This window comes from Ictalurus furcatus, chromosome 7 (assembly GCF_023375685.1).
Source record: "Ictalurus furcatus strain D&B chromosome 7, Billie_1.0, whole genome shotgun sequence".
NCBI classification, from domain to species: domain Eukaryota; kingdom Metazoa; phylum Chordata; class Actinopteri; order Siluriformes; family Ictaluridae; genus Ictalurus; species Ictalurus furcatus.
Window position 1 is genome coordinate 7,763,930 of NC_071261.1, and position 16,783 is coordinate 7,780,712.

The 16,783-nt window shown below is 39.7% G+C and overlaps 1 protein-coding gene across 1 annotated transcript; it reads right to left on the reverse strand.

Annotated features, from left to right (window-relative positions):
- Position 1: 1 nt before the first annotated feature.
- On the reverse strand, positions 2 to 13,422 carry plxdc2a (plexin domain containing 2a). Its single transcript, XM_053628145.1, has 12 exons — positions 13,225 to 13,422; positions 12,980 to 13,120; positions 11,220 to 11,289; positions 11,011 to 11,133; positions 10,764 to 10,882; positions 10,573 to 10,672; positions 10,359 to 10,460; positions 10,085 to 10,166; positions 9,287 to 9,347; positions 9,013 to 9,181; positions 955 to 1,109; positions 2 to 638 (listed from the first exon to the last, which is right to left on the reverse strand). Exons 2-12 carry the CDS (start codon positions 13,031 to 13,033, stop codon positions 411 to 413), a joined length of 1,263 nt encoding a protein of 420 aa, XP_053484120.1. The 5' UTR covers positions 13,034 to 13,120; positions 13,225 to 13,422; the 3' UTR covers positions 2 to 410.
- Between the last annotated feature and the right edge of the window lie 3,361 nt (positions 13,423 to 16,783).

Below are 16,783 nucleotides of genomic sequence, written 5' to 3' on the forward strand. Positions count from 1 at the left end.
TTCCAGAGAAATAAGTGTACTAGAATCACACATTAATTATTTATATATAAAAATTAAAATGTGTAATTACTTAGTATGTATTAAATTTCTTTATGTAATATCATATCAGTGTTGCATGTTTTTTCATGTTGATTATAGCTCCATGTATCTGGAGAATAGTGTGTATATGTATATATACACACACAGTGGAAGGGAATCTCCTTTTTACATTATTAAAAAAAAATAGCTATGTAGTGCAAATAAATTTTTGACAACAAAACATTGATTTCATTTTCAAAATATCCAATCGATATTTTCAGAATTCAGTGTCAGCATTTGTTAGAACAATAAAAGACAGTTAACAGGAAACGTAACGACTGTTCCGAGGTATGTTTCTTTTCCAGTCTCTTTCAGAGTGAGTTCAATGCGTGTCAGCGATGTCCCACTGCAAGGAACCTTTCTTTTTGATCAGGCACAATGAAGCCGTCTCTTTGGTCTGTTGTAATCGAGCTCTCTCTGCGATCTGCAGTGATGAAGCCATCCTTAGACTCTGTTAAAATGAAGCCTTCTTTGTCTCGTCCCATAGCCTCCACTTCAGCGTAGGCTGGGTGGCCAGAACCTCGGCGAAACTTCATCACAGGCCAGCGTGTTGGCCGTCTCTGAACACGCGGGAGAATAGAGTTAAACAGATTGGTTTTACACAGGAAAAGTGAAATGTGCATAGTAGTTAAGGTACTGTATTACTAAGGTAATGTAATGTTTACTAACTGCTAAATCCCTGACCTTAACCCTTACCTGCTCCGCTAAATGCTTGAATTAGATTCTGTCCACTTTGTATGTCGCTTTGGGCTAAAGTATCTACCAAATGAACACATTTAAAAAGTACATCTTGTCCTTGCCAATGGCATCATTTGTCATTTCAGATTTGCATGAAATGAAACTTGCTAAAAATAAAAAAAGGGCTTATGCGCTGACCTCAATGAAGAAGAGGCTGGCACTGGAGGTGGGATGTCGGTACATGTAAAATGTAGCCAGTACTGCAGCCATCATCAGCAGTATGATGAGTAGGATGCTAACAAGCAGACCAGTCTGCCTTTCACGTTGTCCACCTGCCCTCCCTGCCTCAGAGGCTGTCAGAGCAAACACCATCAAACAATTCTCAAGCACCTACTATATGCTTAATTGTGTTAACAATAACAACAACAGCATTAATAATAATAATAATAATAATAATAATAATATTTTGTTTAGATAGTAGTGTTCATATATGAATTCAAACTCAAAATTCAAACAAGACAGCATGCCAAAATATAACAATTATGTTTATTATTTTAAATAAAGAAAATATACAAATGAACAAGAATACATGTAAATAAATAACAAATGAGTAGAAACAAAAATAAACAGAGGAAATTAAAGGGTTGCTGATGAATTGAGTCTTTTAAATGTCCTGTACAGGATGAGTTGGTATGTACTGTATTTAGTCTGTAAACAGTTCCAGACCATTAATTCCTCTATTACAAAAACAAACAAAAATAAGGTCTAAATGTACACCGATTTTGTTTGTGCTGATAATTTGTAACGTTTTCTCGAATTTTATTTACTTGTATTATCTGCTGAGACCTTACCACAAAGTCACATGGTGATCGTGTGACGTGGTATTTTACAGTAAACTACCACTTGTTCCCTATCTGTCCCTTTATTCACCTCATCTCATACATGTCGGACTTTTTCTGAATACTTTGGCACTATCTGCATAACAGTATGGTCGGAGCTGCATGTAACTGGTCCTCCAAAGCTGGTGAACGTCTTCATTTTTCAGTTATTTATGATTTCTGTTTGCACAGCACTCATCTCTCAGTCTATGTCTTGAACGGTGTTGTCCTTGACCTGAGCTCCTTTACTCATGTCGCTTGCAATCTAATGAATTGCTGGCTTGTGATATCCACCTCTAGATTTTCGAGTGGGTTTCCCACATCATAAGGCCCACACACTGCTGAACTTGCAAAGTTAGTGGGTTCCGGGGATATTGTCCCCTCTGAAAGTATTGGAATGGCAAGGCAAGGCAGGAGGGACATTTGGGCTAAGTTGGATAGACTGGATGAGGAGAGTAGGAGACGCTTTGTCTTTGTCGCTCTGCTTCCCTGTTCTGCTGAGGACATTGTGCTGCTTCCTTGCCCCAAATAGGATGTTTTGGATCTTGAGCAGATCCTTTATTTCTTTCTACATCACTTTGGTAGCGGTAAGCGTTGTTAAGTACAATACTATGCTATGTACACAATTTCTGTGCGTACGACATGCGACATATCTTTCGGAAGCTAAGATTCTTGTGATTTGATTGATGCAAATCATCTCAAGATACAATCACAACAGCAGCTACAATCAATGTCTATCAGGCCACCAACATACAAACAAACAATTACAAAATTGAGGCAACTCACCTATGAAGCCTTATAATAGTCCACTGATTGAAAACATCCTAACAAAAACAGTCTTGTTACATTGGTAAAGGTCCAAAGTATCCAAGTAAGTAAAAATATTTAGTCCAAAACACACCGTCAATCAATACCCATGGACTGTTGCTGTGTCATTTCAAGTTACCAGCAGATGTGCCAAATCCTTCACGTGTTCTCCATCATACATGTAAACATTCCTGATATCTTGACGTCAAAATGGCCGCCGCACTGTGACCTTTCGATAGACACTTCATTTGAACTAATACAGGGTTTCCACGGGTCCTTAAAAACTCTTAAATTCCTTAATATAAAAATAAGGCCTTAATTAGCATTACAATGTTTTAAATCCACGTTTCAAAGGTCTTAAAAGTGCAACGGACATCGAAAATTAGATTTAGATTTTATTTTCGCTTGTTGCTTTTTGAAATGGTAAACCCGATTGACTCTGCATTCAGAGTGTGTGCAGCAGTTCTGTTTCATTCCTCCTGACTGCCAGAGAAGGTCCAACAAGTAGTGGATGATCGCAGTGCCATCCAGATAGGTCGAGAAAATAAATACCAGTGAAGTCATGTAGTCAGGAAGTTCCTACACTTCAGCTTCAGAAACCAGATTTACCAGTTTAGGATCCTACACGCTGGTCTTTCTCTAGCCCCTCGAGTGTTTACGAGGTGTATGAAGGCTCGATCGATTCATCCACAATCCGAGCCTCTCTGTCTCGGATGACAGACATCCTAAATATTCTTGCCCAGTTTCGTCTGGGGGCGTCTCTCCAGCATGGGATGTTATTGAGGTTGATTGTAATGCTGATGTCTGCCACTTCTGTAATTCCTCTGGGACTGCTTCACCTGCGGCCCCTGCAGGTGTGGAGCAACAGCCTTCTGCTGGACCCAGTCCGTCAACGTCATCGGTGGATCGTAGTGACTCGCGGTTGTGCGTGCCCTCTGACGGTAGACTTCACCAGCCTTTTTGACAGCAGGTGTACCGTTGGGGAATATGCCCTCTTGCCGGGAGGTGGTAGCAACCAATGCATCCCTCAAGGGTTTGTGTGTGTGTGTGCGTGTGTGTGTGTGTGTATATATATATATAGTTTATAAAATCTTATGTAAATTTATAACACTACTTGTTACATTACCCTGGCATTAAATTACAAAAAACAAACAAACTAGTAAACACTGCTGCAAGGGGGTTTCTAATACAGCTGCTGAGGGAGTGACGGTAAATCTTTTTATCTTCTGATTGAAAAGATTGAGCCAATTGCAACCAATTGTGTGGATGACTGGCACATCGGATAGCCAATGAAATGCTGAAAAATATGATATGCTACTTTAGTGGGAGGTTTCAACTCGACAACTAAGAAGTCGATGCGTAAAGCTGGTGAAACAGTGCCAAGTGTTTTGTGTAGTTTTGTGACTGTTATTGACTTTTGGAAGGTGAATTATGGAGAAACGACGAGGAAAAGAAAATACTCGCTAAAAGATGCGCTAGAAGAATGTATTCAGCGCGAAAGCACCAAGTCTGGGGATGGAGATTCAGAAATAAATAGTGATGATTCATATATTGACTCAGAGGCAGAGGCAATGTTTCTGGAGGGAGACAAGTAAGAATTTTATTATAATAATAAAATATATTATTAAAATTGTACATTTTTTATATATATATATATAATGTGTGTGTATAATAAATTTAATACAAACCTTTATATTCAGACATAAATAAGCTTTAGTTTGAATTATGAATATGCATTTTATGCATTGCTGGATTTGGCATATGATAGTTCAGATGTGTCACATTTCATGAGTGCCCAAAATTATGCGAAAATCAAGAGTAGTAGCCTGTTTATCCTCGGCATGTGTCCATGGTTACCAAGGGTCCTTTGGAGTCTCTAAAAGTTGATTTTGGAAAACACATGGACATACCCTTAGAAAAATATGTGTAAAATATTAATTTTCTGTGGTTTTAAACCTGGACTACATAAGGCTTCATGTTGTGATCCCATTGTGTTTTCCAGCTAACATCTCCAAGCATCTATATGCAAATGAATTGAGGTGGGGATAAAAAACAACAACTTCTATTTCAGTGTCCACACTTCTATTACTCAATACCAGTAGCACTTACTTCGGAAAAAACTTCAGAGTGTCATCTTTCAAAAGAGACCAAAACCACACTCCAAATGGTTCAAGAACAGCTTTAATTTGATTTTGGGTATGCCCTGGATAGGTGTTTTAGACTAATTTTACAGGATTGTAAATAGGTTCTCTTGGTTCCAGAATTTATGTGGCTCATCTCTGTAAAACTATGTGAATTTCAATATGGCCTTCCTATTCTTACTGCTGATGAGTGGTTTGCATCTTGTGGTATGGCCTCTATATTTCAGTGCTTGTGCAATCTCTCTTTTCTCAGCTTCAGAATGGCTTTCTTTTCTCACATAGACAGCTCTCTTGTCTTCATGTTGGTTTATCCTTTTTATATGGAATAGTTGGAAATGAAAGCTGAAATTCGGATCTATCATCTCGTTCATCTTTTGATCTCAAATGGCTTCAGAGTATAGCAGAAACAAAAGAACTGGCCTTGCTGTTCCACTACCTTCAGAGGGGATTGTATATGGATAGGAGTGAATTTCTCAAATTAGCCCTAGGGGTTGCTACTTCTGGGTTAGTGGAACATGTCTAAACCACTTGGATTGTAGTCCCACTATGCGATGGACATTACTTTTCTGGGTTAGGATGCTTGGATTGTGAACTGCAGCTGCAACAGAATTTCCCTTAGGGCTGCTGGAATTAAGAAGCTTTCAGAAATGGGTCATCAGCCTACAGCTAAACCCCAAATATGACAGATAGCATGTCCTCATCTCAATGAGAGGGGCACGATCCATAACCCTGTAAGAGCAAAGCTTATCTCCAGGGAGCGGTTTGCATGGAAGCAGTACCCCATCAGGGAGAATTAAGCACCACAAATGCTTCATTGGCTGCAGAGCAGTGTAGCAACAATGGTGTGGGAGATGCGTGGAGCCCCAGTGTGAGAATGGAAACCTCAGTCAACTGGAACTGAGGGCAGTCTATCTAGCCCTCAAAATCTCCCTGTCATTTCTGAGCCACCACCACGTTCTAGTCCACTCAGACAATGTTTTGATGGTCAGGTATATCAACTGCCAGGGCATCATAAGATCAGATGGTGCTCTTCATTTGGCACAGAAGCTACTCAAATGGGCCCACACATAATTGGCCTCACTGAGAGTGACTGACCATGGCAAACAGGTAGGCTAGATACCCGGCCTCTGCTGTAGCGTGCCACTCTGTGGGTAGTACTCGGCAGTCTGTGCCACTGGGCATCAGAAAAACCAACATCACTCCTTCCACCGACTGAGTACAACAGTCATATCTGAGCACCTTTCCAGTCAGTCCTAGGGTGAGTTGGTTCCTCATGACATTTTGGTATAGGTCCATCAGGTTATGAGCAGTGAACTAGAATGCAACTTATGTTTGTGACTGTGAGTCTAATGACTACTGTAAAACCGCTACGGATCCCTGTCACTTAGAACCAGTGCCAAACTGGCAAGAAATTGGTGAGAAGGTTCCAGAGACAGATAGCCACTGATAATGATGTTTTATAGTAAAATGCTATATCACTGCATGACTTTGTAGTAAGGTTTCAACATGTATGTCTAAAAGAAGATATCCAGGTGTTTAAACTGTCCCTGGCAGTTATCCTGTGTAGAACGACAGCCACGTAAATAACTAGCATTTTCTATAGACCAAATTTGTCAAGTTTTATAAAACAAAACAATATAACATAAGGTTTTTAGATGGACAGAGACAATTCAGTGAAATACGGTGCATCCGGAAAGTATTCACAGCGCTTCACTTATTCCACATTTTGTTATGTTACAGCCTTATTCGAAAATGGATTAAATCCATTATTTTCCTCAAAATTCTACAAACAATACCCCATAATGACAACGTGAAAGAAGTTTGTTGGAAATCTTTGCAAATTTATTAAAAATAAAAAACCAAAAAAGCACATGTACATAAGTATTCACACCCTTTGCTCAATACTTTGTTGAAGCACCTTTGGCACCAATTACAGCCTCAAGTCTTTTTGAGCATGATGCTACAAGCTTGGCACACCTATTTTTGGGCAGTTTCTCCCATTCTTCTTTGCAGGATCTCTCAAGCTCCATCAGGTTGGATGGGGAGTGTCGGTGCACAGCCATTTTCAGATCTCTCCAGAGATGTTCAATCGGGTTCAAGTCTGGGCTCTGGCTGGGCCACTCAAGTACATTCACAGAGTTTTCCTGTAGCCACTCCTTTGTTATCTTGGCTGTGTGCTTAGGGTCGTTGTTCTATTGGAAGACAAACCTTCGCCCCAGTCTGAGGTCCAGAGCGCTCTGGAGCAGGTTTTCATCAAGGATGTCTCTGTTCATTGCTGCATTCATCTTTCCCTCGATACTGACTAGTCTCCCAGTTCCTGCCACTGAAAAACATCCCCACAGCATGATTCTGCCACCACCATGCTTCACTGTAAGGATGGTATTGGCCAGGTGATGAGTGGTGCCTGGTTTCCTCCAGACATGACGCTTGCCATTCAGGCCAAAGAGTTCAATCTTTGGTCTGAGAGTCCTTCAGGTGCCTTTTGGCAAACTCCAGGCGGGCTGTCATGTGCCTTTTACTGAGGAGTGGCTTCTGTCTGCAGGAGTGCTGCAGAGATGGTTGTTCTTCTGGAAGGTTCTCCTCTCTCCACAGAGACACGCTGGAGCTCTGTCAGAGTGACCATCGGATTTTTGGTCACCTCCCTGACTAAGGCCCTTCTCCCTGATCGCTCAGTTTGGCCAGGCGGCCAGCTCTAGGAAGAGTCCTGCTGGTTCCAGACTTCTTCCATTTACAGATGATGGAGGCCACTGTGCACATTGGGACCTTCAATGCTGCAGAAATGTTTCTGTACCCTTCCCCAGATCTGTGCCTTGATACAATCCTGTCTCAGAGGTCTCCAGACAATTCCTTGGACTTCATGGCTTGGTTTGTGCTCTGACATGCATTGTTAACTGTGGGACCTTATATAGACAGGTGTGTGCCTTTCAAATCATGTCCAATCAACTGAATTTACCACAGGTGGAAACAGGATGCACCTCAGCTCAATTTTGAGTGTCATGGCAAAGGCTGTGAATACTTATGTACATGTGTTTTTTGTTTTGTTTTTTATTTTTAATAAATTTGCAAAGATTTCAAACAAACTTCTTTCACGTTGTCATTATGGGGTATTGTTTCTTAGAATTTTGGAATAAGGCTGTAACATAACAAAATGTGGAAAAAGTGAAGCGCTGTGAATACTTTCCGGATGCACTGTACATCTATCTTCAGTCAAAGGAAGTGCAATATTTGTGCCTTCTGCAGGGAAGAAGCAAAACAGAATATATATATAACTGACTCATGTTTACCTTGAATATCTAGTATTTTTCTGTCTCTAAATCTCATTCAACAACATCATGCAACAATAATTCAGCCTGAGGGCAAATATTATATATGATAAATTGCATACTTGAACCACTACAATCTAATTTACAGAGTTTTATTAAAGGAAAGACTTGGCACTGGGCGTCATGGAATGTGAAGTTGAGTTGATGTAAGCCACACTGTCACTTCCTGGTAGATTTATAGCATTGTTATGTTGGATGAGGCAGGCTGAATGTATGAGTAAGACTGTAAACATGATTTATATATATATATATATAGCCTGTGCTTTCCTGTAGGCTGTTGGCCTGGTAAACAGTAGGGTTGGTTCCACTGACTCATTCTCTTTCTATATATTTTCTTATATGCATATTTCATTGCATATGCATATTTCATATTGGTACACTTCATGAAAATGAACAAAAATCAATATACATATAAACAGAGTAACACATGCAAGTGATTTTTTTTTAAGCTCAAACATAGAGTTTTAATGTAGTGCCATATTCATTCTATATAATTTCCATTTCTAAATATTCAGCCCTCTTACAATGAACAGGTGGAGGTTGGAGGGTACTTGGTCCACTCCTCCATGCAGAACATTTTTAGCTCTGTCATATCATTAAGTGTGTACATCGGGAGTTCTCTCTTCAAGGGTACATGGAGAGATGGTCATTGCAAAACACTGATTTTATGTTTCTTTAACTATTTCTGCGTTGATTTAGAAGTATGTTTGCTTTAGCATGTTGTTAAAAGCTGTATCTATGGCCTTAAGGCAACCAGGATTTGGACTGAAATATCCTGGTACTCAAGAGTTCATGATGTCATCAGTCTCTGTGATGTCCTGAACCACAAGCCAGAAAACATCAATAAACTGCCACCATTTTTTACAGTAGATATCAGATTTTTCTTGTATACAGTCCCATTTTGTTCCCAAACATTCCCAAAAAAGGTTTGATTTTGTGTGAGTGTAAATAATAGACATAGGTCCTGTCCAGTCATTCATATATTATTTTTTGGTATTTATGTTTTGATATTCAACTAATCGTAAGGTTGGAACTGACCTGAAAATCATTTCTGTAATAGAAACAATAGTATTATTACAGTCTTAGTGAACACTTAACTGTACTCACGCTTAGCGGAGATGGTGGTGGGATGAGCATTTGTGGATGATACAGTGCTGATGACACTGCTGTATCTGCTGGGCTGGGCTGTGGCTGTAGATGCTGCTGTGTTATTGATTGCAGGCCCAGTGCTTACAGCATGTGGTTTGATTGTTTCACTGCAGCTCTGGTTCTTTATCTGAAAATGCATTGAAATGCAGTTAATAATAATTGTAATAAAGGAAATATAGGATGATGGCAATATAGGATGATTAACACTGTGACAGTGTTAACATGCCATTACCTCATCCAAACAACCACTGTCAACCCAATCCTGACGATTTCGGTCAAAGCCACTGGAACATCTGTGCACCAGACAAATACAATTTCTTGAAATTTTTACAAACGTACAGGATAGGACTTTGAAGTCATTGTACTGCTTCTGTTATTTCTACATGGTCACGTCAGAGTTGTTCCCATTCCCCCTCTAGTGTGTGTTAACAGAAACTACATTTGTCAAATTTGTGGTTTAACTTTATTCAGAAACATTTTTGCATAGACTCTGCAATTTGATACCCATTTCAGGTCGGTCTGTGTCTGTCTGTCTTTCACTACCCACTTTAAAAGGAATACCTGTACCCTTCCTTGCTCATGCAGATACAGGTCAAGAGCTTCAAAGTCAATGTTCACATCACATTCAGAAAATTTTGACCTGTATCTGCTGAGAGGCTGCTGATTGGATAATTCCATGAATACGTATGGGTACCGGTGTTCCTATTAAAGTAAGCAATGAGTGTTTTTATTTATACATTCATTCATTATTAATAACTGGTCAGTGGACATGGTGGATGTGCAGCTTATCCTGGGACCACTTGGTGTGACTCAGGAATACACCCTGAATGTGATACAGCTCCATCATAGACACCCAATCACACACTTGTTCACATCGACAACGCCTCCCCCCCCCCTTTCCTCCAAATGTTTTTTTTCTCCATCTATCTATGGACATTTTATTTTATAAGGCACAGCGGATCTAAATGATCTATAAACACTAAATGATAAAATGCTAAAAAAAAAAAAAAAGTGGATAAATGAATGGCACCTTCGTAGGCGTCTGCACCAGCTACAGTTGAAGCCGATGTGAGCTGTAACACAGCTGTCACAGCTGGAGAACTGCAGGCAGGCTAGTGCAATTGGGATGAACAGGAAACAGTGGCATAATTTAACATAGAGGCGACAAAAGGGGAAGAACATTCTGGTTGACTCACACTAAACAAATAAATACACACCACTACACTGAGAAAAATGACACTTTTATCACGATGGTCTCGAAGACAGAAAAAAACACTGATCTCATTTAGCTAAGAGAGACTCACTTGGAAGAGGCAGCAACTCAATGATAGTGTAGTTGGTAATTTTGGATTTCAACAGCTCAACTCGATGGTACTCGTATATTGTTCTCCTTCGGATGTCTGTGTCTGTAGAAGTACACCGGTTCTTAGAGTTGCGTGTCTGAGTCCATACGCTAATATTGTTTAAATAGATTACACAGAATGAAAAGATTCTGAAAGACTAGCATGCAACTTGTACCTGGAATCCGCTGAATCTTATGAAGCACCATAAATGCATCAGAAAGACCAATTTTCACTGGGTGATTCTCTGACCTAATCTCATTGATAGCAACAGGAATCTGAGAAGTAAATTTAAACAGCATTAGTTGGCAAAACAGTGCTTTTTTTTTTTTTGACTATTTTTGCCATGAAAATCATACAAAGTCAAACCTCTTTGTAAGCAAAGGTGATCCTGCCATCACTGTGCAATGAAGCCTGGAAAGTGAAACTGCCCAAATCTGGGTCATCCTGCAGATAAACATGGTCCCACTGCACAATAAGAGCTGTGCCTGTGAACCACAGAGATTAGCTAAATCACATAATCGCCTCTTTTATTCTGATGTTGAGTACTACAAATTTATAAACCGGGAGAAATGTGGGGGGGAATGAATGGAATACGTGCAGCGCTCCACTGTACCATTATCAGAGTAAATGATGGTGGACATTGGGGAAATACTCGGGTCAAAGTTAGCCATGAGTGGAGCAATGTACTGAGTGGCTGTCAGCATCCTATGGATCACGTCTCCTGTGTAGAGAAAACCTGTGGATATTGGAAGATTCTTCACGATATTTTACTAAAAATACATCTTTATAGTACACTTATTTAGAATTTTGTTAAGAACTCACCACCAGTAGTCACTGTTATCTCTCTCAGTAAATGTCCATAATAAGGAAACGCAAAGGACAAATTCACTGTCTGTAAAACAATAACCAAATTATTGAATTGAATTCCAAAATAGAGAATGTCCAGCAAAACCTAATACGCATTAAAATATATATATATATATATGTGTGTGTGTGTGTGTGTATTAGTACATACATGGAATAACAGTGTATTTGTCATATTTGGATATAAATTAATCTCAAGCAGAAGTCAAGCATCTCAAACTTTTCATCATTTTTGTTGAAAATCCCATATTGCCATAACATTTTCCCCTGATTTCTATATAGAAATTTGTATTTTCTATATGCAGTGCATTGGCAAGAATCACAGCCCCCAACCCTGGAGGTGCAAGGCAAATGTGCTAACCACTAAGCCATCGTGCCCCCTTGGAAAAAGGAGTCAAAACCGATAATGTTGTGTTAGAAACACAGGAGTTTCTTTTTCATAACGTTTCAAAATGTTAGTGAGCCATAGCTTTCTCCGCTTCAAAATGCTCACCTTTTAACATTTACGGCACACTTACATACATAACTTACATATATCCCATTTATACACCTGAGCGGTAGATGATTAAGGGCCTTGCTCAAGGGCAAATTCATTTTAACTCGTGACCTTCCGATCAGAAGTCCAACTACTGAGGTTCCACTGCACTGTAGCGGTCTCTACAGTCCTCTGGGCTTCATATTAGTTTATCCTTCTTAACAACAAATGCAATATCATTTGCATTTCACAGGTGAAACCCAGGGCTCATACTAAAAGTAGACATTCAGAGCTAATAATTGTTTAAACAATCAATCTAACAGGGCAACAAGAAACACCTGTCAGTAGCATGTTCCAATATTTTTGATCATTTGAAAAAAAAACAACAGGTGCCGTGTTCTAAGTTGTTCAACACATCTAGATGTAAATATCAGGACAATGAAAGATGAATTTCTGTTCTATCATCTCATGTTCATCTTTTGAGCTTAAACCCAATTGTCAATTGAAACACAATAGAATTGACCTCGTCGTTCCAATACTTTTGGAGGGGACTATATTATAAATTATATAGAATGTCCGATATAGTCTTAAACCCTTACATTATACTCTTAATTACTTTGACTGTGGACATCACTGCCATGTTTTCCAAATGTAGTGCCACACACAACACCTTACTGGGTTATAGGGAACCTGGAACCAGGGGGCATGGGGCACAAGGTGGGGGACAACCTGGATGGGTGCCAATCCATCACAGGGCACAATCACACACACATTCTCACACTCATTCATACACTATGGATACTTTTTGACATACCAATCAGCCTACCATGCATGTCTTTGGTCTGGGGGAGGAAACCGGAGTACCCGGAGAAAACCCCCTCAGCACGGGGAGAACATACAAACACACACAAGGCCGCAAATTCGAAACCTTAACCCTGGAGGTGTGAGGCAAACATGCTAACCACTAAGCCACTAAGCCACCATGCCCCTGATAGCCAATCAAATCACATCATTTCATTTTATCATAATGAGAAACCATTCTCAACTGTGATATTCTGCTAGTATAATATTTTAGTATTATTCCTATAAACAGGGAGATTTTAGTTACTTAGGTGATATCAATAACATGTCAGCAATGATATCCTAAATTAAACACCTAAAAAGCTGTTGTTTTGAAGATGCACTTATTGCATCAGAAATATTACCAATCAACTTCAGTTAATAATGGGATGTGTAGACATACCAAAGCTTGTCTGTGGGTGTCAGAAAGGACTCCATGAACCTTTCCCTTGTCCATCTGTTTCAAATTTACCCACAAGTCCTTGGCTGCAGCATCTGTGGGCTGGTAGATTTTGGAAATGTAGTAGATATGATCTATGTCTTGCTGTCAGACAAGAAGAGACATATACTATATGTAAGTTACATTTATATTTACATTTATATACATTTATATTTCTTGAGCTTTCAGTTACAAAAGTAAGTGAATACCTTGATGTGAGAGCTGTTGGCATCTTTCTTATTAGTTAAAACTTCAGGGTGGCGTTCAGTTCCAGACCTGCCATGCTCCTTGTAATGCCCATGCTCCTGAATATGGCTGGCCCAAGCATGACTGGGTGGTGTAGAGGAGGGCAAACCACTCTTCTCTTTCTCTTTTTGGATTTTCAGACCTGTTGCTGCATGCTGCAATTCACGAAAGCCTTCAAGTTCTGCACAGGTCACTGCTGATTAAAAAAAAATTAAAATTAATTCACCATCATATATATATATATATATATATATATATATATATATATATATATATATATATATATAATCACTAGCCAATTTCTTAGGTCACCTTCATAAAACTCCTGGACTTCAACAATATTTCACATGACTACAGTGTGTAGTGTAAATCAGGCAGTGACTTTGAGCTTGCTACTGGGCATGTTGGTTATAGCATTTTCCAAATGTTTGGTATTCTTACACAAAATCTTTAAGGATTTACAGAGAATGGTGTGCAAAGGAACAGCAACCAATGCCTGGTGATCTTGTAGACAAAAACATGTTGTGGATCACAGAGGTCAAAGGAAAATTCAGAAAATAGTGGAAGCAAACAGACAGGCCACAACCGGGCAAATCATAACTAAATTCAACATCAGTGTGCAGAATGTACTCTCAGAATGCACCACTTACTGGAGGATGGGTTAGAACAGTCCATGTCAGGTGATAATGTTGTATGAGAAGAACAACAACAACAACAAAAAACATGTCTCCAGTGGCCATTAAAACTGAACAACAAGAGAGTGGAAAAAAGTCTGATAGATGTTGTCTGATCATCTTATTTGCTGTCAACAAAAAGCCCTGGCAGTGTGATGATACAGGGATTGGTTTCCTGGCCCAAATTAGGACATGCACTGAAATTTATGGCGACATATTCTTTGGGATAAGACTGAAAGAGCTGTTTGCAGCTGTCAAATTTGCAGTAACTGCACAATAGAATAGTTTCTGGATGGTTTATATGGTATTACATAATGCAACATTAATGGAAAATTGCTGTGTGGTACAACGTGGTATAGCATGGCACAAGATTCTGTATGGTAAAACATGGTCCAGTGCATCCAGTATGAAGCCCAGGCAAATTCGTGCTAGGACACAACACACAACTAGATAAGTAATAAACTGGCAACTCAGTGTGGAATTATTTAGTCACATAATCCTACTCACTAGTCATTAATAATTTGCATCATGGTATATCTGAGCAAGATGTACACTGGAAAAAGTCTTCAACTGCCCAGTTTGGGAAAAACCATACTCGACAGGGAATTGACAGGGAATCGCTGAATTACCCAGATCTGTCGCCTGTCTCTGGGTGAAAATGTATTTTTCTGGGCATATCTGCTGCCTTAACAGAGCAGCAGCTGTACAACTTTACTGACCTGGTCGGTAATTTGCTGTCAGTGAGGCTAACCATAAGTGAGCCCACTTTTGGAGCTTCTGTGCAAGGTGTAGAGCGTTCTTTTAACATCGTGCCACCCTAGTGATTCATGTACCTGACCATCAATATGTTGTTGGAACAGATCAGGATAAATCTCAACACAGGTAGGAAGAACTTTAGGCCCACCCAGGCCACCCAAATTCTAATAGGTTAATGTACTTTTTTTTTTGAGAGAAAACCTTGTGCCTTCCAATTGATCGTAGTCCATTCTACTCTCACCGGCGCAAGGATCTCTGTCTGTGGTACATGGGATTTTGTCAAATATGGTTGTAGTTAACAATATAAGCATGCTAGCAAGGGCTGGAGCCTCCCATAGTGGCCAACCGAAACTGGCGAGCACAGTAATATCTGCCACACATTGGTAAGACAGAGTGGCCAGTATTCCCTCTGAATCTCTTTACTGCAGTGAATCAGTGGTTTGCTTTGGTTGCAGGGATCATGTTTCAATGCGAGACCAAGAGGTTAAAGGAGACCTATTATGCAAAATTCACTTTTAAATGGTGTTTGAAGAAAAATGTGTGTCGGCAGTGTGTGTACACAACTACCATACAATGGTAAAATCCACCCACTCCTTTTTTCCCTCAATAAATCATAAAGTGTCTCAAAATGAGCCGTTTTCATTTTCACCCTATCGTGATGTCACGTTGGAACAAGCCCCACCCAGGGACTCTGCCCTATTAGCATAGCAGCAACTCATTTGCATTTAAAGAGGCACACATCAAAACAGCGTATTTTTGCTTCACCCAAAAAGGGCATTTTGAGAATGGTATAATAAATGATCCGTGAGGTATTTTGAGCTGAAACTTCACAGACACATTCTGGGGTCACCTGAGACTTATATTACATCTTGTAAAAAGGCTTAAAATGGGTCTCCTTTGAATCTGCCAAATGAGCAGGCTGTGCTGGCATGTGGTATGATGAGGGAAACCCACTCAACCATATCAATGGCAATCTCACCAGCATGTGGTGCTCTGGATGATGGGGTGGTGAGAGAGAGAGCGAGAGAGAGCAAGAGAGAGAGCTCAGTATGCCAAGGGATGCTGCCCTCTTCAATAACTGAGAGGTAAATGCTGTGTAAATGAATCTATAATTACTAGTAGCGAACTGCAAAAAAGAAAACATTTGAAGTTAATATGTTATCGCTGACTTTGGAGGACAGGTTACCTGTTACTGCGACTGTAAAAACAAGCTTACAAAAAGCATGTGGAGGGAAAAAAAAGGATAAAAGAGACATATGCGCATTGACAGTGGCATTTGTATTGTAGTAAAGTTCTCAACATGTGCATGCAGGCTCACACCAATGTATCCAGATGTTAAAACACTGCCCCCTGGCAGTTAGGAGCGGTGAAATAAAAACTGGACATATCAAAGTGCTCTGGACAAAACCAGGCATAGCAAAAAGTCATGGGGACAATCCAGGGGAATGGATTAAAAAAAAAAAAAAAAAAAAAAAAAAAAAGTGGTGGGGACAGAAAGGGACATATCAAAAACTGGTGGGGATATGTCCCCAGCTTGCAGTCTAAATTATGCCTATGATAATCACACAAAATCTGTAAATGTTGCTTAGAAACCAATTTTTATTTTAGTTTTTTTTAAAACAATAACTCTCTTGCAATACAGTATTCTGTCTTGTGGTTTGTAAAAGTCTCATTAACTGTCGCTGTGCAAGTCAATATCAGGTGCATAGGCAGAACTTCATGCTCAATACAAAAATAAAAAATGATCTCTTTTTTTTAATCTAAGATTTTTATCTATTAAACTCATTCTAAACTTATTTTCTACACAGTACAGACTGAATAATCTGATTCATCTATCTCCAAGCATTTACTCACCACTTTTTGACAGCTCCTCAATGGTAAACCTCAACTGAATGGCTGTGAACAGTCCAAGAAACATGTTGAATCTTGTTGCCATTTCCAACACCGAGTAATCAATAATCCTGAAACTGTGCTTTGAAACAGCACCTTTGAGGAGCTCTAACTCTGGTAGCTCTGCAGCTCCGAGTGGCAGTGTTTCCATCTGACACTTGCTTACATACACTGTGCCTACATACAGCTCAGACAACCAACA

Excerpts from the sequence above, each read along its gene's own strand:
- plxdc2a (XM_053628145.1), bottom strand. The coding sequence starts at position 13,033 with ATGGACAAGGGAAAGGTTCATGGAGTCCTTTCTGACACCCACAGACAA. Across the intron at positions 11,290-12,979 it reads ACACCCACAGACAAGCTTTG|ACAGTGAATTTGTCCTTTGC; the intron begins GTATGTCTACAC and ends ATTGTTTTACAG. Across the intron at positions 10,167-10,358 it reads TGAGTTGCTGCCTCTTCCAA|CCTGCCTGCAGTTCTCCAGC; the intron begins GTGAGTCTCTCT and ends CAATTGCACTAG.